The sequence below is a fragment of the Ceratina calcarata genome, unplaced genomic scaffold, assembly GCF_001652005.2.
Source record: "Ceratina calcarata isolate Rehan_Ccalc_2016 unplaced genomic scaffold, ASM165200v1 scaffold179, whole genome shotgun sequence".
Taxonomy (NCBI): domain Eukaryota; kingdom Metazoa; phylum Arthropoda; class Insecta; order Hymenoptera; family Apidae; genus Ceratina; species Ceratina calcarata.
In genome coordinates this window covers 29,244-54,635 of record NW_017139321.1, presented here as the reverse complement: position 1 = coordinate 54,635, position 25,392 = coordinate 29,244, and the positions used below count along the sequence as shown (strand labels likewise).

At 38.9% G+C, this 25,392-nt stretch overlaps 1 protein-coding gene across 3 annotated transcripts in view; it reads right to left on the bottom strand.

Annotated features, from left to right (window-relative positions):
- The window catches only part of timeout (circadian regulator timeout), a 141,752-nt gene extending 123,734 nt beyond the window's left edge, over positions 1-18,018 (bottom strand). For all 3 annotated transcript variants that reach the window (XM_026810868.1, XM_018037843.2, XM_026810869.1), the window contains exons 1-15: positions 17,932-18,018; positions 17,346-17,528; positions 17,108-17,261; positions 16,847-17,027; positions 16,639-16,770; positions 16,471-16,566; positions 16,223-16,386; positions 15,535-15,652; positions 14,336-14,598; positions 13,995-14,127; positions 13,762-13,916; positions 12,409-12,548; positions 12,192-12,342; positions 12,008-12,088; positions 7,658-7,755 (exon numbers count right to left, since the gene is read on the bottom strand). In XM_026810868.1, the coding sequence (XP_026666669.1) occupies positions 7,658-7,755; positions 12,008-12,088; positions 12,192-12,342; positions 12,409-12,548; positions 13,762-13,916; positions 13,995-14,127; positions 14,336-14,598; positions 15,535-15,652; positions 16,223-16,386; positions 16,471-16,566; positions 16,639-16,770; positions 16,847-17,027; positions 17,108-17,261; positions 17,346-17,439 (1,960 nt within the window). In that variant the 5' untranslated portion in view covers positions 17,440-17,528; positions 17,932-18,018. The remainder of the gene's footprint in view (positions 1-7,657; positions 7,756-12,007; positions 12,089-12,191; positions 12,343-12,408; positions 12,549-13,761; positions 13,917-13,994; positions 14,128-14,335; positions 14,599-15,534; positions 15,653-16,222; positions 16,387-16,470; positions 16,567-16,638; positions 16,771-16,846; positions 17,028-17,107; positions 17,262-17,345; positions 17,529-17,931) is intronic.
- Positions 18,019-25,392: the final 7,374 nt, after the last annotated feature.

The window sequence follows — 25,392 nt, the reverse complement described above, 5'->3', positions numbered from 1 at the left end:
ATTTCTCATTTATTTACATCGACAGATTCTATATTGTTTACAAATTTCTATATATTTTACAAATTTAAATTTTAATATAATAAGATTATAATAATCATACATATCATTCGTATGCATACGAACAACTTATATCATCTATTTCTTATCAAAACTCAATGAAATGCCAGTAACTATTCCAGATAAGAATCCCAGGGAAATCGTATGTCACTAATTTTACAGTAGCATAGGAGAGAAACGGAGCTGAAAGCGGTTGAGAACTCGTGGAGGATTACATTAGAAAGCCAAAATATTGGCTTAAGGGACGAGAGAGTTAAAATGGCAAGGAGCCCTCCGCTAAGTGCCGATAAAGGGAAATGTACGAGATACGAAATGAGAGAAAAGGAACCTAAAGGACTAAGAGAGCGACACTAGAGAGTAGAAATGGAGCCAGAAACAAGAATATAGTGGAAACGGATAAAAAGGAATCTTGTTTTTTTTCTTCGTTAAGGAAACGAGATCCAAAAGGAGAAAGACACTCGTGGGAGGCAATGGACGAGAAAAAACGCGTACGAAAAAATTGGATTAGGTTGAAATACGCATAAACACGAGTTAGAACGCTCAGAATTATTCATAAGTTGACGAAAATTTCATGTAGAATCAGGAGAATGTGTAAAATATTATAATTCAGTTCTCATACGAAATAACAGAAGTTAATTTTTCTGTAGGAATGGATCAAAAGGGATATATGAGATAATTCAAAGTTCAATGTATTCTTGGACAGATGCGTGAAAGTAAAGAAACGTGGACACGGTACAAAGCAGACAAGAATAGGGAAACGCAGAAGAAAAGAAACGAACCATGAATAGAGATTGCGTGCGTGCCAGGAGGAAACAGGCGCAGAAGATCGAATTACAAAATGGAACAAGACAAACTGAAAGGAAGAGAGAGGTGGATTAGTTTAGAAACACTGTCGGTGGAACTAGAAAAAGAGGACGGCTCGGATACAATATAAATGATCCGGCCTGCAGTTGCACCGCCTCGTATCTATCCAAAGGTTGGCCTCCATTTACGTATCTGTATTATTCAACCACGTCTGTTATTCAATTTCTACGCAACTTGCAAATGCATTATTATTTTAACCGGCGAGGCGCGGCTCCCGGATAAAGGTATGCTCCCATTCGCCACGGGCGGGGAAAGAATGAGAGAAGTGCGAAAGAGGGGCAAAAACAGGTACGTAAGGGTTGGAGTGCTATAGAAAGCACTTGACCTTGGAGCTCGGATGATTTCTGTTATTTACACGGCTCGAGTCTTCGCCTCCCTTTTCTCGCCTCTCTACACCTCGCCCAGTTTCTCTTTACCGTCTACAATTCTCAGTGCAATTGTCCCGCACTCACGAAACACATTTCAGCGTCCAAATTTAAATCCTCCTCACTTTAGCCGAAGCATTTATTTCACATTTTATCGACGTACTGAATCCATTTGGTTAAATTTATTATATATGATTTATAAATATTTGTTCACTAAAAAATATAAACGTTTATTTGTATAATACAGAAACTGCAAATCATGGAAAGAAATTATTGTCGTATGTTTCCCACGAATTGCGTAAACCACGTCGGTATTGTTAATTATCCCGAAAAATCATTGTAAAAATAGCTGAACCGCGAGATAATTGCGGGAACCGTTCCCAAAGGTGCGTCGAAAAATCGTTACTTCGCTGTGAACCTCTCGGTCGCGTAGCCGCATCCAATTTTTAACTTTGATTTGCATGCATAGCGAAGCGTGCACGCGTGCCCATTAACCGAAGGCAATTTCATGGAATTTAACCTTCAATCATAACTTCATTAACTCGCGAGGGAGAAACCATCGCGATGCGTCGTATTGCCGGTTCATGCAAAGGGCGAAGTCACCCGTGCATACCATTTGTACGGCTTATAACAAGTTCAGATAGCGCCGAGTGTGTACTGAAGCGTTCAACGCCTCCCCTGCTGCACCCTGTCTGCCGCTTTTAAGTGGCCGATTTACCCCCTGCCCCTTTCACGGTCTCAAAACGAGAGAGTGAAAGAAAGAAGAGGGCGAGAAAAATCGTCACTTTCAGGCAAATATCGCGACTTTGTTCCCATGTAAGACCCTCCGTAAGGAGAATGCATATGGAGTGCGAAAACTCTTGGTTGAAAGGAAATAGCATATACAACGTAGTAATATATTATATAAAAGGAAGCGAAGCTGTCAAAGAGAACCACCGAAAGGCTGCTGAATTTGTTAATATTCATCACTTGGTATCCGAAGGAATTACCAGAATGTTCATGTAAAACCTGCTTGTCCTTTCATGAAACGAAATACGATTTCTATTCATATAATCATAAATTTCTAAAACATTCAATTAATCTACACTTAAGACAAATTTTAATTTGTACAAAATAATCTCAGTATATTTAGTATTACTAAAATTTATCATTTATACGATGATAACATACTCTAAACTCCCTTCTATTGCCAGCATAAAATAACTCATAGACGCGTAATTGTGAATATAAACGAGAATTAGCGACCTTAATAACAATTTGCGGATTGGTTTGTAGCATAATCTCGTGGTGTAATGTGAAGGATCGAACTTTGATCAGAGCAGAACACGGACCCTGGGTAAATTGGTGCAAGCTTCATTTCCTACTGGGCAGAAGGTAACGTTAGGTTGAAACAAGGATATAGACGTACGGCGGTGATCAGCCAACTGTGCAGGAGTATAAATTTCTACCAGTGCTACATTTCAAGCCTGCTAGACGTTCGATTTGGCCAGTGTTCCTTTAAGCAAAATGCAGAACGATACACCGGAAGCTTATAAAAGTGCTAGACTAATAAACAATATCGACTAGAATATAAAAGATTTGTTGGAAAAAAAATATTTTGTATAATAAAGCGTTTCCTTTCAATTGCATCGGAATTTTAAGAATACGTAGTCGATAAGACTGTATATAATGCCGATTTCGTTTAAGGAACGGATTTGCATGAGGGCGGAAAAGACCGGATCGAACGGTTATTTTCGCCAATAGGCGAACAACGACAGGCAGCAGCAACGGGTGCGTGTGATAGCTCATATTTTATCGCAAATGCGACAGATCGTCGATACTGATTTTCAGTGAGTGAAAAAAGAAATGAAATTAACGACACCGACACGTCGTCATAAATAACAGGATTATAAATAAAGGAAAATGAAGTATGATGATAAATAATGCTCGACAGTGTAAATAAAAAGCGACACGATGCGACCTGTTACATGAAAAATTGTGGCACGTTCTTTTCTTTCCCATTTTCATCCGATCTTGTAAATAACGATTCGATCGCGTGATTTTATAAACTGCCAAGCGAGCGAAGCAAACGGCCCGTTCGGAACGCGGCGCGACGACGACGACGACGCGACGGTGCGGTGGTTGGTCACTCGTATTTTCCACGCGATTGATGGAAACCTCTTTTACGATTTTATATTTCTTGAAAGCAGCCGTATGTACAAGTTTTTCAATAAAGCTCCCCGGTGAGTCTCTCAAAACCACTTTTCCACCTCACTAACATATCACACTGATCTCGTTTCTTCGGAGTGCCATACTTTTGATGCAATCAGAGATACTCTTCAAGATTGCGATTCTTACATGATTGCACACCGAGGAGACAGTTCTGGATGGATTGAAACGGGAACTAATTTCACCAAGTGAAACACGTTTACTAGCCGTGATTTTTTAAGATAAATTTGATTTGTAGGAAATCGAATGAACCGGAAGAATTGTATATAATTTCTAAAATTTGCGTGTACAAAGCGAGGTAACGAAATGTTTTAATTGATTCGTTCAGTTTTATTCTTCGAATTTAGAATTCTACTATTAAGAATAAAATTAAAATAATAAAATTCGTTGAATCACTATTCTTTATCATATTGCGAAATTACTATTAATTAATACCCGTATGATCAATTATTATAGAGAAAAAAAATTAATGATATAAATATGAGCTTAATATTGAAATAAACAGTGCATGTGAAACATTGGATAAAATAGAAATTCATATTGCAGCTTTTGATTAAATTCCATTTATCGTCATTTGCAAAAACATGGATAAAATTATAGAATGCAGTAATTAAAAAATTTTTCCGAACCGAAAAACGGTTTATTTCATTACACCTTTCGTCGAATGGAATGCCGGTCTTTTTACGCTTGCATGTATGATTGCGGGAGAACCCGAGCCAAACAGGGAAAGATTAGAACACGTGCTTTAAACGTGTTGAACAAAAGAAATATCCGGAAAGCGGCATCCTAGCGGGAGACACTAAATTATGGACCGTAAAACCCGGCAAGAATGAAAACAAGATGAATAGGAACGGCGGACATATGGTAGGGAATCGGTACTCGCAGCGTGCGCGCGCGCGCGCGCGTACCATGCAAATACCGGCCGCTTACTCGCCCGGTTTCTAAGGCACAGAACGAGACTTTCAATTCGGTCTTCATTCATCAAACCTTCGAGCCACGAGTGGAGAACTTATAGCTTCTCTATTCCGATGCATCGATCAAGTATTCAGTCCAACAAGCTAGAATCAACGCTCGGTGCTGCGAGGCGGGAGAAAAATTGCGTTGCAGAAAGTCGCATCTTCCTTCCTTGTACCGCAATACCTCACGCGGAACCGGCGAATCCGATGAAACGTATACTAGGTATCTGTACATGTAGGTATATCTACGAGGAGAGGGTTACCGAGAGAACTCCGTTAGAGCTGCAAGACATGCGGCTCTATCGATCACTGATTATTTCTAAAAGGCTCTCCGGGGGATTCGGCGAGCGGATGCCAAATGGTCGTACTTTTACAGGAAACTTCACCGGCAACGAAAATTTCTAAACGATCCCTCGCGCCTCGAAACGGCCGCTTAACTTCCGCGTAATTTAATCGCCGGATTTCATCGACAACTTTTCCCACGCGTTCATCGCAATATGATCCTTACAAACTTGTGAATTCGATGTTCATGAACGAGGTTAAAAAAAGGTAAGTGAAATATTTTTTATACCTACAAGCACTCAGTAATAGATATAATCTAATGTTGCAAAAAGAGCATCGTGTATGATTTTATATGGAAAAGGAAATTAGCAAACATTTTTCCCTTCAGTTCGTTTAAAAAATCATTAAATCACAAGAAAAATGAAATGTTTTAAAACATGTCCAATGGTACAAACGTACATCGAGATATTTTATTCTTACGTATAAGACAAATTCATGTTGTTCATATTATATTGAACGTACATTACTTGCAAGTCCGTAATAAAATGGTGAGACGTTCCACGTTCAAGGGGAAAAAATTGTAAATCGTCCGCAATTACACTAGTTTCCGGGCTAAAGCCAGATTTCCCTGACGACTAATTTTTCTCGACGTAAGCGGAACAATTTATCTTGGGCTCGGTGAAACAAAAAAAGTCGCCGCTTCCATCTCGTGAAATATTCTCCGATTTTTGCGGCGTGTTTTATCAACGCGAAACAGACGCTCCATTATGCGCGGCGGACGCGAAAGCATCGGTACGCGGTCAAGTCGCGAAATACAACCGGCAGCGTGCGGTGTGCATGAACTGCGGGAGCGTGGGCGGAACACGGGAATGGGAAAAACAACGATCGAATCGCGCGAACTAGGCGCAGAATCAGCTGATTTCAGCTTCCCTCCTCGCCGGAGCCTCTATACCACCTCCGTGATTCAGATACACGAGTAGCGACTTGAACGTGCCACTCCTGTTGCTATTTCTCTTCCTGTTCCGCGCACTTGATCCATTTTTTTCACAAGCGCCAAGCACACGGTGTGCCTTTAATATACGAGGTACCCGCAGTACTCTTGCACATTTGTAGAGAGAGAATATAATTCCATTATATTCCGACCGAAACGAAGATCGAGATTGAAATTTACTTTCATTGATCAGAAAACATTTCACATTTTACGTAATCAATGAATTGATGGATACGATATATGAAACGCGCTAATTAATTAGTTTCAGATCTATATGAGAGGATTCGTGAGACCAAAAATAATTTTACGATTCTGGTGATCCAATTGAATTATTTTTCTCGTTTGGAAATTCACTGACAGTTTCGTGATCAATGTATATTGGAATAAGAATATTAATTTTACAGTAACACAAATTTTCAATTGAATTCCATTAAGAATCGAGGCTAATGTAACTGACGATTCAAAGGAGAGCACCTACTGAAACGAAGGCTCAAGTGCTTTATGCTCTATAACTCTATGGAAACGTTCAGAACGGGTGCGGCCATTGTTACGACGTTAATAAACATAGATAAATATATTCCGGAAGGTGGAACGTCTCGAAATCTCGGCGACTATACCACCGTAGTTATTCATACATAAATTAGAAGCGTGAAATGAATACCGAGGGTGTGTTTAATTAAATTTGCGTCATGATGTACGTGCCAGTTATTACAAACCGCTCCCGCGGGAGCCTTCCCCCGAGTGAAATTACGTGTTTATAAGTTTTTCCTCTGTTAATATCTCCTTAGCAGTGCCATCCGAAAGCACGTTAACTTATTCTTACGTACATTTAAACAAAGTGAGAGAAAAAGGATAAAAGCGAGAACAAATAGATGAATCCGTCGGCTTTAACGTTACCACGCGCTAATTGCGTTCAAATCTCGAACGCTTGATTGAATAAATTCACTTCTTCAATTTATTTCCCCTTTCAATATAAAAATCATAAGCAATTATAATAACGCTGTTTAAGAAAAGAATATAAAACGTACCTCAGTTTTATAATAATATGATTTTATCTGAGAGAGACTAACAGATTTAAATTCAAAATAAAAAAATGTTAGCAGCAATCTACCGCGTTGAAGAAATCTTGTCAGCTAATACAATGACCCTTTTTGTATAAAGGCAATCAGAGTTTTAATCCAATCGGTTCGACGAAGGTTAGTTGCGAATTTTTCGCGAATTAATTCGACCAGCTTATTACTTTCAAGGTTTGAATGTAATAAGAGGACTTTCTACTTTGTAATCGCGTAGCACCCACCCACACCCCCGCCGTGGTCTCCTGCCAAAAGTAGCATCCGCGAGTTTCTCACGGAGCTGTGTGTACAGAAAATATAATTTTCTCGATAAATTCAAGTTATATAAGGCAATCCCCATGAGAGTCGCCCGGCACAAAAAGTACTAACGGCCACTGCTTTGAAAGTACAAAGTTTTAACTTTATCTCGAGCTGCCTACCGGAGATTGCAAATATATGTCGTCTCGTTTCCGAGAATCTCGTTAACGCGATATTTTCCGGAATTTCATTTAAACGATCTTCGAGACGGCACGGTATTAACCAAGGATCAACTCTCCTTTTGGGGAGCCGATTTACTACGACTGAAATTGTCCACTGTATTAAGAGTTTACGCGAACTAATACAGTGTCCTCGAAATTGTACTAAACTTAGGAAGCCAAAGTAGATTCTAACATAAATTGAAATGTTTTCCGAAGTAAAGATATACATACTATCATAAAACTGAGAGAACGAAATGTAGCAGCAAATAAATACTGTTGGAAACATTCGAATTAAAATCTTATATGAAACGTATAAAAATAAATACTACAATGTGCAACCGACGGATTCCAGTATTCGCATAGCAAAAAGAAAACCAACACCGAACCCAAAAATTGTACTCACCACCCAAGTCTGCGAAGAAGATTTCTCGAAGTACCAAGAACTCCTCCTCTGGTGCAATGTCAACTCTTCCGAAACTGTCGTTCTCAGGCCAGACATCTCTGTAAAACAATCGTTAATATCAAATTATCGGAACTCTAGTGCAGCTTACGACAGCAGCATTCTACCGACTATCGCAACCCTCGACATGTTACAAGAACGTGTATCCGACAATGAGATTATAATGATTAAACAAAGCGAGACACTTAATAACATGTTTCATTATCTTGAGTAGCATGCGCGGCAGAGAAAACGGGAGACGACAAAGAAGCGCAAGAATGGAAAACAGGGCGTGAGAGAGACAGAGGGTGGAGGAGGGGTCCGAGTGGCAATCTCAATGGGTCTCGTAGAAGGCTCCCTTGAGCACCGAGAGCCTCACCGCGATCTACGCCAACATCCGGCTGCTTGCGTCAAGTGTTCACGCCCGGCCCTCCATTCTTCCATCCACCTTCGGCCACCGTCACCGTCGTCGGTGGAGGTAAGTGCATGTATCACCTTCGTGAAGTGGATGGTGTTCTAGAGACGGTAGCAGGCGGAGTCAGCTCTCCTATGGAGAGCACGGATAACAGAGAAAAAAAGCGACACGAAGAAGAAAGATTTCTGAGAAAGCCAGCTTGCCAGCACGGAACGCTCAAATTTCATTGAATTTATTCCGTAGAGCTTGTCATCGGAGGATGCAAATCCTAATTTATACGAGGCGGCAAAGAAACAGATATGCAAATGTTTGCCCGCTGTTTGCAGTTAATGCGAACAGATTCGAAGACAGAAAGGCGACAAAAAACTCCGACCCCTCGAAGTTAGTCCCATTTTTTTTTTTGACATGTAATGAAAGAAGTAATTCTTTCGTGTCGAATAACGTCGGTTCGCGACGCGAGATTATGGAAATTGAAGTTCTGAAGAGAACACTTGACTACTAAATTCTCAGAGCAAAACGCGGGTATTATATAAAGAAGAAATTTATTGAAAGACGCTGTGCTATATTTGAACATTCGGTAAACAGAGCAGAGAAAATCGTTGCTGGTTCGCGCGTAGCTTGCCGATAAAGGCTTTTCGCGATTCCATAAGAACCGGAAAGGACCGGGCCATTTCACAAAAGTTCTATTCCCTGTGAGAATCCGAAAGCATTGAGGAAAGGAGAAAGTCGGTGCAGGTACGTGACCAGAGGACAAAGCTAAAAATCACGACTTCGCCTTGACGGAGCACTCATGAAAAAGGGTATAGTTAATGGCGAAAGATTCCTAACCCGGTGCTAGGCGGTGGCTGACTTTAAAAGGAACTCCTCGCCTGCCTAGAATTTTCATTAAAAATCTGCAGTACGTAGAAATATTCCGACAGGCCGAGGTTTTTCCAAAGAGAACGTCAGAAATAGCGAACGTGATTGGAAATCGATTCCGAAATCTTTCACAATACCTTTACGCTATTCCAAATATAATTTGTTGCAGCCCTATGATAAAAAATGAACTTTTGTCTAACAATAAGAACATACTGCAGCGAAGCAGAAATTCACTGTTCATTTTTACGGAAACAGACATTTAATCCGTATACAGAGCATGTCAAGCCGATGGTCGGGAGAGTCTGGCTACTTTCGGAAGTACAAAATCCCTGACTTAGGAGAGGGAGAATCCAATAAGCGGGTGGGAAAAGGGTGAAGGCACAGAGAGAAGGGAAGGGCGCCAAAGCAGGCAAAGGGGAAGGGTCCGTGCTGTCCCCAGGGCAGAAGAAGTGGCTCGTACGCTGCTGGTGGCTGTCTGAATAGAAATCCAGTACCATACAATCTCCATTATCCCTCGATTTGAAGTCCCACGACAATGGAATCTCTCAGACGTGCCTCAACCAACTCTCTCCCAATCCTGTCGTCGGCCGAACCGGCTCCTTTTGCCAGACGAACGGAACGAATAATTTCGACGCTCGCCCTTGACACTCGAAAAACACCCAAGTTCAACCTCATCTTTTAGTCGGAAGTCGGAACATCACAACTTATCGAGCAATGAATTAATCTCACTCAAACATGATTTATATGCCAATTATAATATGATTTAATTGCGATTTGAGGTATTTTCGATGTGAGGAATAGATAGAAGACAGAAAAGAAAATAAAAATATTCAATATTGATTATTAACGAACTTAACTTCCTACAAGATGTCGAGATGCATATCGATTTTCCCCTTTCTTTAATTAAAAGAGTCAATCCGGAAATTAAAAAAAATACGACTTCTATATAGTATGCAAATAAGACCATCGATTATCTGCTTCGCCCTCTTCCTTTAACACAAAAAAAGGTAAAAACCGCGTCTCTTTTCCTTAATTATTCTTCAACTTTGAGTGGCCCATGCTTGTGTGAACAAAGGTCAGCACACTTCGCTGATACCGCTGTAGAAAGTATCGATAGGAAAATTAGACGTTTTGAATCAAAGATAAAAGTATTTGCTAGGCAAACGAAACGCGATCACTAAAAAACTAAAAAACCCTGAAGCATAAGCTTTGCCCAGCACTATGTATGGAATACAAGAAAAGGAAATTCAAGGCATTACATTGTTTACCGCAATACCACTGGATTATCATAAATGTGTTATTAATATCTCCCTTTACGAGCCTACGTTTATACACAGTCAACAGTCTGCTGCTTCCTTTTATCCCGTTGTATGCACAAGGTCGGCACGAACCAGAAACTTCCATTGTGTGTACGGCTATGCCAAAGCTTACCCCATAAAATGGACGGCGGAATATTACGAACAATCTCCTAAAGTACCCCCTGGAAGTACTGCGTTGATGATACCGCCTAAAGAAAAATCTGTAGGAAGGGCTATAATTCCTTGGCTTTACCAAAAAGTCACTGGCTTGGCGATGAAGCAGTCTTTTTGTTTCAGCAATTTCACTCCGCTACCTCCTGAGAAAACTGTTAAATACTAAACGAAAGTAAAGAAATAAACGCATATATATATGTGTTTATTTCTCTTCTGAACTTCCTCCTATTTGAGTAACAGAACAGGATCATGCAGATACGATCATTTCGAAATCTCACAGCGTAGGAAATAAAAGGAGAAGTAGAAAGACTCGAGATTGTTTTTCAATAAATAAGTCGATCGCATATACTGAATACAAAATCAGTTTCTCCATAAAACCGGTATTATTCTGGTAATTGCACATAACGATGGACACAACTAACGCGGTATTATGAAAATGAAATCCTTTGAAGGTAAAGCGAATGCAAAGAATCCGTTTTCACATCAACGGGTTCAGCCCCAAAGCTTGCTGCTCCCGCGAAACCATCGAAGCGGCGATTAAGGCTACCAGCCAGAAAGATCGATGAGACGGAATGGAAAAACAACTTAGCGGAGGGAGGAAAGCCCGTGGGTATATTTAGAAGCTGAACACTTCAAAGGGATAGGGTTCAGTGCCTCTCAGGTATCATTGAGATGAACCAACGTACATTGGCATATTTCAAGAACGGACCACCCCCAAACCTCTTGGGTTTAATGTAACGCAAATATCAAGTGGAAACACAAACACTTGCCAGTTAACCAATTAATTGGCCCGGGACCTCCGACGAAAAAGTGAACGCCGTGAAAGTCAAACGTTTCCGTGAAACAGACGTATCTGAATAATTTAGAGTAAACAATTCAATTAAACGATTCTCACTGACGCGAACTTTTATTTCTGAATATTCAATTCCCGGCTTGTAAAAAATTCTCATTGATATTTTGTGTTTGTTCTCACGCGATATAGGTATTTCTTTTCTTCTTGTAAAAAAAGAACTTTTAATGCTGTTGATGAGAGGTAAGAAAAAAAATAAACGAGTAACAATAAAAAGCATGAAGAAAGTCCGAGTAACTTTCTTAAATGTGAAAAATTCTGATGCGTCATCAACTTGAGTGTTATGCGACTCGGATTCTCGTAAATAATACTTTTAGCCCTAAGAATCATTCACATATACTATGAAAGAGATGGTGAGATAGAAAAGAATCGTCTTTTGTGCACACCAATCAAACATTAAGGCTGTGAATGCAACTGAAAGCTTTCGACAGTCTCTGCATTTCTCGGTATTCTCAAAATCCATAAAAACTAAAATATTTCTAATATAATAATATAAATAAATTACGTCTCATGCGATGAAAATAAAAATTATAATTATCATGCACAGTATAATTGAACTGCCAATAATTTAATAAAAATAAAGAAAAAAATTTATCTATACAAGTTTTTCTTTTAAAGCAAGCAAGACGTACCATGTTATTTTCCCACGATTTGCATTATTAGAAGTCAAAATGAAAATTATTCAAGGGATGATGTTTTTAAATAAATAGAATTCTTACCTTGCTGCGCGGATGAGACCAATAGCTTCCTCGAGGAATTTCGATCGCAGCAACTTTTGAATTCTCCTCATTGCCTCGACCCTGTAAACAACAGAACAAGCAACCATGCATGATGAAAGCTTCCGTTCCTCGAAGATTCAATTCTTAGAGATTGTTAAAATCCAATAAAGCAGCTCCAACATACTTTTGATCGTCTATTGGTACGTCCAACGTTGCATCGAATGGGACGACTACAGGTATAGTTCCTTGTTGCATTACAATCGATAATTGGGGGCTGATTTCATCCCAACGTTCATCCAAACTTCGCGCTGCCGATTGTTCTTTCTGTACAGCGTCTATTTGTGTTCAACATTAAAAAGTACAGTAAATCAAATAAGAGGCCGCAATGTTTTGTTTCTTACTTTTTTTATTTGCGTTCTTGCGCTTCGCCGGCTTGCGTTTCACCTCTTGTACGAGTATATTACGTTTATCTTTTCCGCAGAAGTTGTTCAACATTTTTAAAAAAATGTGCACCGTTGTAACTAGGTCAATTAAATATTGTCTAAAAAAATAAATACAGGGAGGCTGCCTTTATTAATGATTTCGTTAATCCATAATCGGAGATTGTAATTGAAACGAAAATTGCAACTTTCAATATAATATAATACTACCAAAATTATTACGAAAGCTCTATTTACTGTCCTATAGGTTCAAATTTGGAATAGGTAGCTGGAAAAATGAAAAACTGTTGAAATACTGCAACCGACAATAAAATAATCTTCTAAACAAACTAACACGTAATAAAACCCTGTCAGTCATTTTTTTCATTTTTTTAATAAAATAAATTTGTCAGAACTTCCTACGATGCACACGATAACGTATTTAGTAATAAAGATTAAATTCTACCAGATGAAAATCTAGCGATTTCCTTGATTACATTTAATAAAACTCAAACTCGAAACGTCGCGTCGCATCGAGCGAAACAATACCCGTCACGGAATTAATACAGTTCTGTCGCGTGTGTATAGTTTCCAAGTGGTAACATCGGCAAACAAAGTTTGCTGCAGCCGTCAAGTCTTGTTTTCGTCACCGTCGCTAAGATGTCAGAGCGACGACGACGATATCGCGACGGCGGGCGCAACCCGACCTTACATTTCCGTAGTAGAAATCGTTGCAAAACCCGTCAAATTCGCGGAAAGTTGAACGGCCGCCGTCGCCTTTTCCCATTTCGCCGACCGGAAGGTCGATAAAAGTTGTTTATTCCCGAAAGAAGCGCGAAGGAAGAGAAAAGGACCAGACAAGGGAGTTGGCAGTCGGAAAGAACCAACGAGGAAAGTACGCGAGAGAGGAGGCTAGGGCCGGAGTAGCTCCCTCGTTGTTCGAACCGATTGATTTGAAAGTGAATCAATCTGTCTGCAGTATATAAAACTTTTAGCAAACAGTTTTTCATTTTCCGCTCCCATCCACTCAATAAACAGACCTTCGAAGCATGAAATATGTAGTAAAACGAACGAAGCGTTTCACGAGTACATTACACTGCACCGTGTGGAGTTCCGAGGAACAATGTATTTTCAATTGGGCATAATGAGTTTTACAGATTTAAAAATTTGTTTTGTGCTAAGTGGTGTGTGCTTAATTTATACGTCTATAAAATGCTTCGTTGTTTTAAACAAGAGAGATTTGTTTTCTGTTATAATTTTTCTTTCCGTAATGGTCAAACAATTTTTGCTTCTGTAAGTGCAGGTTGTATTCTATACTGAATGTTTTATACGAACCGAGACATTTTAACCGAGTCGAACGAGAGAATCAGAGAAAGAATCGTTTCCCGATATTCCGGAACATAAAACACATTACTCTTAATAACTCTACTGGATTCTTTAACACCGCGGTCTGTACTCAGATCCATTGCCATCAGTGTGTGTAGTAGTTCCTATAATAACAAAACGTGAACAAAGATGTCTCCTTGTCTCTATCAAAGGCGAGCAAATATCAGTATTTAATTCCTCACCTGATACGCTTTCAATGCTATATGCAGTCTACGAGACCAAAGCGGAATTTTTTTTTTGTCAGTAATGATCATCTCATAATAAAAGTCCATTTGCCTTTGTACCATGTGAAATGTTTCCGTAGAAATCGTTTCGCTATTGATAAGTATTTTATTATTTAAACGAAATTGACTCTTTTATTTCGAAATAAAATTTAATCAACGGACAACACTTATTTCTTAGATAAATGATTTCTCATTAAAAATTTAACAATAATTTTCTAATTCGTCTCGAAATTTGGAAAAGTCCTCTATCATTTCGCTTATTTCGTAGATGTTAAAAAGAAAGTAAATACACAGCTTACCTTACGTATTTTACTTCGAACTTATAGTTGCGATTAAATTCCATGAAGAATCGCATAGCCCATAAGTAACAAGTCGTTTCGATTTGTTCCCCCTGCGCCGCAGCAATTATACACGATCTCGCGTGTTTCATTACCGGATTGTAAGCGGCGTTCAAAAATTCGACACAGAATTCTTTTAAGAACAGTCTCACGCTCAGCGCGGAAGTTCGTTCGCCCCTTGGATCTGCCAAGGGACGTTTATTCTTGGGTTTTGCCATTTTATTCTACATCCCAGTGAAATAATATTAGTACGAACGAAATTGCTATTCGTTGTTTTTACGCGGTCAAGACAAAATTTAAAAAAAAGAGTGTACGAAAGCTGACTGACTCAGAAGTCTGCCCGCGAGTTATTTAAGTATAAAAAAAAATTTATAACTGCTTCGCACAGATACTTTAAATTAGACTCCCAGTCATATCAACTTGTGCTTATAATTTTTATGAAATGCAGTTTTTCCGGGTTCAGTACAAAAAGTTGGCGCAGTGGCCTGTAATGGTTCTTAGTGTAACTTTGTTTGAAAGAAAAGTTATATTTCACGCCCCTCCTTGTTTTTATGTAACAAATTCTGTAAAAAATGTCGAAGAAGGAAGCAGGAGGATCACGAGAGGGAACCGCGGAGGAATTCCATAAAGGATATGGCAGGAGTCACTGATCACCTCAATTCAGATAGCCGTCAGGCATGTAACCTACTAGATTTATGATAGTCCATAATGAAACGGGCTACGAAGAAGTGAGCTAGGGAAAAGTTTGTCCTCAAACATGGATGTTCCGCGGAAGAGACGGCAATAACGATGTAAGGGAGAGGAGGATCGTTTTATAGCCGAGCGAGATGGAAGAGATGGGCGGAGAGAGGAAAGCGAAATGTCCGCGAAAAGAGCACTGACCCAGTTTTAAATGCTTCAGCGCCATTAAGCAAGGAGCTGGTTCTAATTACGCGAGGATAGCCCTAATTAACAGCTGTATTTTCATTCAAATCCATCTGATCCCCTTTCCCACTAACTCATTAACGAGAACTACTACCGCTGGAAATCAAAGATTAATTGTAAGGCTGCTTCCCGGTTTGACGTTTCATTTCCTCCCCATTTGAAAAGTAAATGGACATATGAAAACCCGAATAAACATCTTTTCATTTTGCATATTAATTAACAGTCGCGATAATTACCTTCACTTGGCCAAAGTTTAAGGCCTCGATCTTTTGGTACGGTTTATGACACAATAATTGATTGTCTCCAATGGCTTTCATATTCTGGACGACGTAAGTACCACCGAAATGCGAATGTCTAAACAAGTTATTAAATAATTGAAAGTCGCGTTTAAGTATACTGTTCTACTATCGAACTAAATTATTTCGCAATAGCGAAGCGGATGCACTTATTCAATAATGAATTCTATAGGATACTTTATCTCTGAACAATTATATTACGTTTTGTATAAAAACAGTGATTTTTATTTCTGGTTTACGACTCTTGTTACTTTCAACTAAAAATTGTTCACTAATCAATATATATGGCGCGAGGGAAAAGACCGATACTTTTTACCGCCTCTGATTCTTTTCCAAGTTGCAAAAAGCTTTCCGCTGGAAATAGGAACACGTAGCAAAAAGATATAAGTGTAATGTATGTATGGCACAAGAATAAAACACGCGTAGCACACAAGTGGATAAAAGCTTCTATTCACGTGTATTGCGTGGGGTTCACTTTAAAAACTCGGTCACGTTTATTATGCAGATGTAACGCCATTATCACCGAAAGAAAGTACAAATTTTTTTGCACCATTCTTCTCTACTATCGCTATGGTTATCAAAGGAAGCTCGCATTCTAAGTTAAAATAAAAAAACACATTAAACTTACCTTGCACCCGCAAATTTTCTAATCTTTTCCATTTTTACCTCCTTCTCTTTTATTCGCGCAGCTAAAAGTATCGCTTCGTCCTTTTCTTTCTCAGTAATACTGCGTTGTAAACCAGATTTCGCTAATTGACTCGCATTCTGATCGCGCAACATTAACGACACGATCTAATGATGTCACAATAAATTGATTATCGAAAATCAACAGCGTCTCAAGCAAAGAAATATTATAGAAGAATATTTCTCACGTACCTCCAAAATTTGCATATGATACTGCTGTTCGTTTCTATTACTAGCAATGAATAGTAGCAAATCAACTAAGCCTGACGCGTTCAGTGCAAATAAAACCTAATGATAATAAGACGTTTAAAACAAAAGTTTCTCCATTTCCATAATCAGATGTCACATTTAATGTCATACCTGATCATGAACTGTTACATCGTTATCAACGCGTTTTTCATTTTCATCTGGAGGAATTTGCAAAATATTTCTGATAAAGATAAGAATTCTTTCAATAATCAATTCTTTCTCTTCCCCCCTTTCTGCGATTTCCTATTTAAAAAAGCAATGTGTCATACTTTCCATTCTTAAGGGTATGACAACTGTAATACATATTTTAGGAACTTACTATTTTAAGAATTTCACTTAATTTATTACTGAGCACTGCCCAGATACGTTCATCAGTTAGTGCTACTTTATATGCCTGCGTACACGCAATTAATTTCTGATAGATACTATGTTGCATTTTATCAGTAGGTATCTGTTCATTATAAATGAGGAAAACTGGACTGGTTATGTTAATAATCAACCTGGTCAAACCAAAAAGTTGTTGTCTTTGAATCATAGAAATACATCAAATGGCACTCACTTTCAGTAATTTATTACTTGCCTTAACAAGACTTCCCACAGTTCTATCTTATCAGGATGATCAATGAAAATTTTTATGAGATCAGTTTGAAGTACTTTTGTCTGACCAAGAAACTGACGTACAACATGAGAATCATCATCTCTCCTCAAGTATTTAATCAGATCTTTTATAACATCTGTTATTGAATTAATAGTAAGTTTAGTAGCCTTTCTATTAGCTCACGAATTTAATTTAATTTGTTGTGCATCTTTACTCTTACCTAAACAATGCTTGTCTAAATGATACTTAGACCCATCATAATAACCGAGTGCAGCACATGTGGCTGCAAGCTCAGTTGAAAGATAATCTGTCATTGTGGTTCTTCTAAACTAGTTATTGTATAATATTATCTTATTATAGTACTCTAAACTGTATTACTGAACTCATTATTTTACTGAATCATCTGTAATGAACAACACCAAATACCTAAAGTTCTATTGATATCATTTACACATATAACTATGCGTAAATTAGTGATATATTCGTTCGCTGCTTGTTTGATTTTGTCTATACAATTATACTTGATATCTACACACTGAATTTTACTAGTATCCCATTTTTCATGCAGTCTTTTCTGACACAATTTAGGCTTATAAATCACATAAGGAATAATTATCGAACTAATATAACCTTAACAATGTACAAATTCTTATACTTAAATCAATATTTAAATAAAATAATCACACGGAACATTATTATACATGTGGCAGCAGCCGGCATGCACGACTTTAAAGGTTAAGTTCGCTTTATCCAAGGAAGTATAAGAATCCGCGATAGAATACCGATAAAAATATCATCGTACGTACGTCTGCAGCATAACTCTAGATCGATGTCACGATTATTTCTTATCACAGTAGTTAAAACACTTAATTTAGTACTTGAAAACACAGAACAATTACACTGCACACAAACGTCAAACGCAACAGGTGCCGAAAATAGCGCGGGAAAATGTCCGCTAGAGTGCTCTCAATTTCAAATTAATCCATACAGCATGTCGATGTCATTATCGCAATTTTATTCTTAACAATATAAATTACTGTAACCTATTTAATGTTACAATTAATATGTAGAATTATTTTCTTTTGTATTATTAATTAGTACAGATTTTTCTACAGAAAAAACCTGTTTATCTCTGAAAGTTTATTTAAGAGAAGTATGCATTTTCACTTTGCTTCAACATTCAAGACTTCGACAGACGGCGGCTAACTCTCCGCATTTCCCTCGTCAGAAATACGATTCGGTGATGACTTACTATCATATGTTTGTCTTTGACATCAATTTAAGGTAGCAATTTTGATGAAGTGCTCTTTTCCCCATAAAGCGTTTAATTAATTAGTTCGAAATGAACGCGCTTTGAACTTGTAAACGTCTGGGGTACTTAAAACTTCCTGGTTAACTCGTCTGGGAGCGAAAAATTCTCGCCGCTTTCGCCAGTTGATTCGAGATGGTTAAAGGGGAAAAGGGAAACGCGGGTCACGACATCGTGGCCCTTCCGAAAAATTTGTTTCAGCGACTTTAAAAGCAGTATCAAAATCTCAGCTGGAATTCGTCTCGTGGCTCGCTTCTTGTTTCCACATGGGCGACATGAAAGGGACACGAGGGCTCCATTATTTCGCCATAATACCAAGAGCCGCGCACCACGTCGAGCAATCTGCGGTAGATATTGTCCACGGAGGAGGAAAATAAAGCCATAAATTCAATTTCGTCGCCAAGATACACGAAAAAGGAGTCGAGGAGGAACGTTTCGAAGGCTTCGCGATGGGAATACGGTAAAAAGGAAACCGATACGAGACTGTTGAACGAAGGTCGAGCACGAAACGAGGAAGGATAGATTATTCGAAAGATAGATACCGCTGGGAGGAAGTTGGATACCGAGTGTGTTAGACGAGGGAATAAATCAGAGAGGAGCTCGCTTATTTCATTGCGGTGAGACAAACATTCGGTGTCTAATCAATATCACTGAGTTTATCTGGGGCAATAGGTTGCCGTATCGCAATAGCTATCTGTTTAGCTTGTTACGTTTGTTTCAAGTTAAATTCCTTTGTGTTAATCGTATTAGCTGCACAAATTGTCTAATCGTGTTCACGCTTCTATACTTTATGACTGTGTACAAGCTTACCAGCATTTTCGAAAACAATGAAACCACGCATAACGGAATTCAATGGCTACATGCGATATTGCATCTAGATATTTCGGGATGAAATATGCTACACTTCCTACCTTTATCAATATTGCAAAATATTATATTACGTACAAAAAATACTATGCCTTTGTTACGTTTTAATTACAATAAAAATAACAATTTATTGTACACCTTCACCGCGTTTTAATACGCTTTTGTTAAACTTATCAATCGTATTTTTCCACATGCGGTTTTCAATTTTAATTAAAAGTATTATGTAATAATGATGGAACGTAAAATCCGAGAACAATAAACTCGCTTCGTTTGGAATTCGTTTAAAGGTAACTGCGTTCCTAAAATGTAAACTTATTTCATTAACCCAAAGTAATAGCGCATATATGAACGCAAGAGATGTTCCGCAGGCTACTTTGTAGTTTACTATGGAAAACTATAAGTCTAGCTGGTAGTTACCCGCGCGAGTTGGCAGTTAAATGTGGTGTGTATAATCTTCCCGTTAACTAGTTAATTTAGTCAAGTTTCGTAAGTTCCGCCGCGCGTAAACACAACTGTCTTGCGTACGAGTGAAACGGGAATAGGAAATTTAATGAAGCCGAAATAAAGCGATTGTGTCCAGCGCTATGAGCTATAAACGGCGCTAACTCTTTACTATCTCCAACGACGTAGAGACATCCGCGTGTTACATGGAAACTCATTAGGTAGAAACTGTAAAATCGTATTAATATTCGACTCAACTTCGACGAATCCAACTACTTTCTGTTAACTACTACTCGGTAATGGAAAGTTTCACGATAGTAATTAAATCACGTGAAATGCGAAATACATGTAATTTGTTTCATCCACGATAATCTAGAACGTAATTGAAAACTGCAATTTATGTTTTTCAGGAATGCAATTATTATTCGCTGAAACGATTGCAATTGAGACGTCAAAGGGATGTTTGAAGAACTATTTCATGGAGTTTAAGAAAAAAATTTAAATACTGCTAATGATAGAATAACAAAACCTGCCGGGATCCAATAATTAAAGATAAACTGCTTTTCAAAGACAAACTTATTCAATCAGCGCGACCTCTCTTAATTAGCTGGTTATTTCAATTTGATTTGCTTAATAAAGCATACAACTATTTTCAAAGCATTGATGAAAAATGCTTGTACGCATAATTTTATGAGGCGATAATATTTTAATTGTTCCATTTGTACCTCCCAAATTATAATATACAATATGGGGAATATCAAGATTCTACATTGATCCTCTACGAGAGCTATGCTGAATGAAGTGACTAATTTTCAATGGTCTCTAACCATCTGAATGACCGCACTCTCCTAGCAGTTGCGAGATTAAAGCCATATTCAAATTTCATCAGCTATGCGGCTACGTTTTTAACCACGGAATCTCCTAACTGCATTTATTCGAAATTCACCGGAAGCAGCATTCACGCATTTTTGTGCTTGGTAAAACTACCGAATGGGAGAGTGTGTACAGGACTCTCATATACTTCAGTGTTAAAGTACAATTTCTTAGGTTTTATTATTTCAAAAACATGTTCGGTAAAGTATTTCATCGTTCGGATACATTTTTACTGTGAAATCAATGAAAAACGCTGTCGACACGTTAAAAATAGTTTTGTTCACTTGAATACGGTGGATTTCTGCTGGCTGATAGAGTTTAGTCTCTATGCCCTCTTCAAAAATACAGATTTTGATCACGCTGGAAAAACCACCGGGACAACTGCGCACTGCAGTTTCTATATGAAACAGCACGTTATCGAGAGTGCATATACACTGGTCGTATCGCCTGTGAATAGTACATGCATGCGGTGAAAACTCTCTGGTTCAAGAGTTGCTCCGGATACAATACTTCCATATACACGCGTGATCTCAATTGTCATAAAAAAATATTTTTTGTAACGAAATGCAAAACGCAGATACAATCCACCGTACTATTTATATTTTCGATATTTTCAATGATACATTTCGATCACTCGTTTACATAGATCTTGATTCCTCTTTCAAAAGAGAAGACAAACTAGGATCTAGGTTAATCAGAATTCGTCATTACACCGGGTGGAATTATAACAATTACGTTAAGATACGCTTCGAAGGTATAACGCATACGCAGGTGTGGATTCAAGATGCTACGTAATAAGATTTCGCTCTTCCGTTGCTTGCATAGTCGATTGCTATTATACCGATGCGAGTATGTACTTTGAGAGAACATCACCTACTCTAATTGTAAGATTTGCTTTACACGCTATTTGTGAAACTTAGTTTCGGGAACGTTTGTCGACCACGTCGGGTGTTGATATATGTGCGCTAAACCATGTAACGGCACCGAGTCAAAGTGCTCTTGTTTAATATTGGACCGTATATGTACCTACTTACGGTGCAGTGGAAACCCTGTTAATCCAATTAACGAAAGCGTATAATTGTAAACATATACTTGTTGAAATTGTTTGAACTTATGATACTATATTCGAGATAACAGGAGGTTTAATGTATTAACGTTCACTCTCTTTACGTGCTTTTCTATTTCTCATTGCAACAGTAATTTGCAATCGCGTGTAATTGTGCTATCTGCAAATAAAGATATCTGAAGCTTCCGTCACTTGATCTCTTTGGTACGAAGTGTCTATTCCATGAATAAACATCATTTTACAAGGCAAACTCGTCTCGCATCAAAACGCTCGGAGCTTTTCCTAAAATAAACTCCCGGGGACGTATACACACGCAACGTCTGCTCCGTAAACATCATCGATCGGCATCGTACGTTAAGATTACCCTAAAGGAGTTATCTGCGAGTCACCATCCGAACGGAAGTTAAGGATATTTTTTATAATCCCGGCAAATGAGCCGTTCAATTTACGCGGCACGCTGGCTCGATTATAAAATACGTTTCTTTGAAGTCGCTAACTCCTCGCTTGGTGAATCTAATGCACGGGAATGCACCGTATTCTCGACTGAAGTTACGCCCCAGTTCTAGCGAGACGATAATTCACCACCGTAGCTTATTGAGCTTTAACGGAACCGGGAGTTATAATTTAGCATCGACTCACTGGAATCCAATATTTTCCTTGTTTACTCGTTAATGTGAAGCTACATTTTATAGACATTCCTCCTCTAGTAGAGAACGTTGTAAGAAAAATGTGCGCTCATTTTCCCGAAAATTCTTCGATAATCGATTAACTGATACTCCTGCTGATGCTGCAACAGAAATGCTTGCGATCGATCTCTCACAACATGTTTCGAGGATATACATGTAATACGGTAATAATTCTCAAATCAAGCGGTACTTCATCATGTTTTTTCGTAATAGGTGTATTCGTGAAATATTGAATCATTTTTCAAGCTGGAAGATTAGCGCCGTAAAAGCACGTACGCATCAGTTACAAGCAGGAGGTCTCCGTTTCCCGTGGAGTGGATGCAGTGCTCTGTTGGGTCGATGTCTAATATTCGAAATGAAGCGAGAGAGTGCAGGCAACGATGGCACGTATTACAATAATGGTAGGTGCTGAACCTGACATAGCGAAACTGTAATACAATGGCGTTGAAACCGGTGCTGGAGTGTCCAGTCATGGGAGAATGACAGAACACAAATGCGATGGACCGTAGAACAGTAGTTAGTTTCCTAACAACGACGCGTACGCTCGGTCGCAGATGGTGCATCCGAACTTAAACGTACTTGCACGGAATACCGCAGCGCGTAAGAGAAATTGAATAGCTGCAATTGAATTGGTTGTTAAATCAAATAACCGGGAAAACGTTGTTAGTCATCGGTTCTTTGAATATAGACAAGGAATGTATCTTCAGCATGATTGTCTAACAGAAACCAAATTTTATTTACCAATGATACTGAATAACGTTGACTCAAATCTTACTTCGATTTCCTTATCTACACGTGCAGTTTATGATTCTCGACTATTAATTTATGTATTGTTATAGGCGAGTCTAATTGTAAGCAGGTGAGGTAAGTAAATGGTAAACCGAAAATCTTTTTATAAAACATTATTTATTATATAAATAGTTCTTTCGATTTTGGAAACATAACAACTTTATCAGACACTCAAGAAATTCTCCCAACGGAAGTTTTCATCCCGACAAAAGTTTAATGCAGTTGGAACGAGGTTTATGTCCGACCGGAGTTACGTTATCGCCATCATAAAAGAGACAGTTTTTACGTTAGGCCGTTCGCAAATAGCAAGAAGGCAACCGTTAACAACTCGTTTACAGGCGGATACAATTGCTGAGGCTGTTATCACTGGGCGCGGGTTGCCGGTGATGTCGGAACGGGGCTAAGCCCTCGGCCTTCCACGAAACGCGCGCCCGCATGTAAATTTCCGCATTATTCCTATTCTACTGTGTACGTGTAAGCCAGTTTGTACCATCCTTCCCTTTTTTATTATTCTCCGCGAGGCGCGGATCGTCGCGTACCCGAAGCGAAACAGTGGTTTCGTCAATTTTCTTTGTGGAACTCACTGGTGAGCTATGTATGTACGCGGCGACAAAACCCCTCGCGATTCCGCTCCGAGGAAGCCGGAGGCAGGGTGAAAATGTGGCCCGGTGTCTCCGGGGGATTGCGAAACGGCGGGATATTGGCGTTGATCCTTCCTGTTTTGTACGATACTAACCTCTGAAATTCGTCTTTTGAGAGGACTAGACCAGAAATGTGAACAGAATTTATATTGCTGTTAAAAATTGTATCCGTCATCAGCATCGAATAGATTTGCATCTCCTAACAAGTTTTATTAATGCGCACCACGTTTACATAATTTCTACGCGCATTCATTTTTCGGGAAGATGTAAAACATCTCGCGATTTGTCCGAAAATTGTGAACGATGTAAATTTGTTACAAGCCGACGTTCACTGCGGCGATGCGTGCAATAAATTATCGGCTCGAGGTGCGCGTTATAAATTATTCGCCAGGGTTTAAGACTGTTACTTCTGCTCGAGCGATCTGTAGCCGCGATTAATCGTTGCAGCGCGAAATAATTCATAGCTCGCGTACCTCCCGACTGCGTTTTCCCGTTTTACGGAGGAACCGCTGCGATGCACGTACACAGTACCGCGCCATTGTAGAGAGGAAGATGTTTCACGCTTCATTTGCCCGTACGAAAGTGCTTTTGTAAAGAATGAACGATCGTTGCGGTTGCCGATGCTCGCCAAATTTGTTCGAGGAGAAACCCGAGATACGGATTTACCATTTCGCACCGATAAATATGGGAATGACAGAAAATTTCGTAGCGATACATTATTCGCTGTCCTGCGAGGGATCCGACATTTTTATTACTCCTTACATCGATGTTAGCAAGATCAATGACACAAATTGTTGTTTTAGATATTTAACGTTAGTGCGAATCATGACAAAATTCGGCGAAATGTTTCTTATCGATTGAACGCGTTGAACGTGAACCGATGTAAGTTTCACGCGTGCCGTTACGTTTGATTCGCGTGGTGGTGATTGTTACGGAGGGAGGGCAGCATAGATGATTGAACAATGGGAAGGCGCGTGAAATGGTAACGGCACGTGTTGACATGACATACTTGCCGTTCCGTTCACGTAGCAGGAGATCGTGCGGCTATTAACCACTATACGCACTAAATGTATGCGAGTGATGGACATTGATTCAATACGCGATTGACGTGGATCGAATGATTCAATGACAGAGAACCCTCCTGCCGAAATTCCGCGTCGATGTCGCATGTTCGCGAGGCGGGCGAACGTCAAAATTGAATTAAAAGCTAGTAGCCGTCCGAACACACCGACCTAATAATCAACGATTATGTCGAATAATGTTCCCGCAAAATCATTATTGTCATGATTGAATTCTGAACCCAACGACCCGCATTGACATATATTTCGTATTTAAAAAAGAAACGAAGTAGTTCGTCTCCGTCATCCAATTACTTTCAATATCGACGAACTGCAATAGGGGGATGCAATTTAATTTGCAAATATTTCTGAACTGGAACAGTTATGAAATAAAATAGAAACGATTCTTTTCAATAAAGCTTATTGAAGAAGCTCCATTGCTATATTTGCGAGAGTATCTATGTACAATTATAACGTGTGCGCAATCAAAATTGATTTATTAAAAATATTAAAATATTTTCTCATTGCCCTACGTTT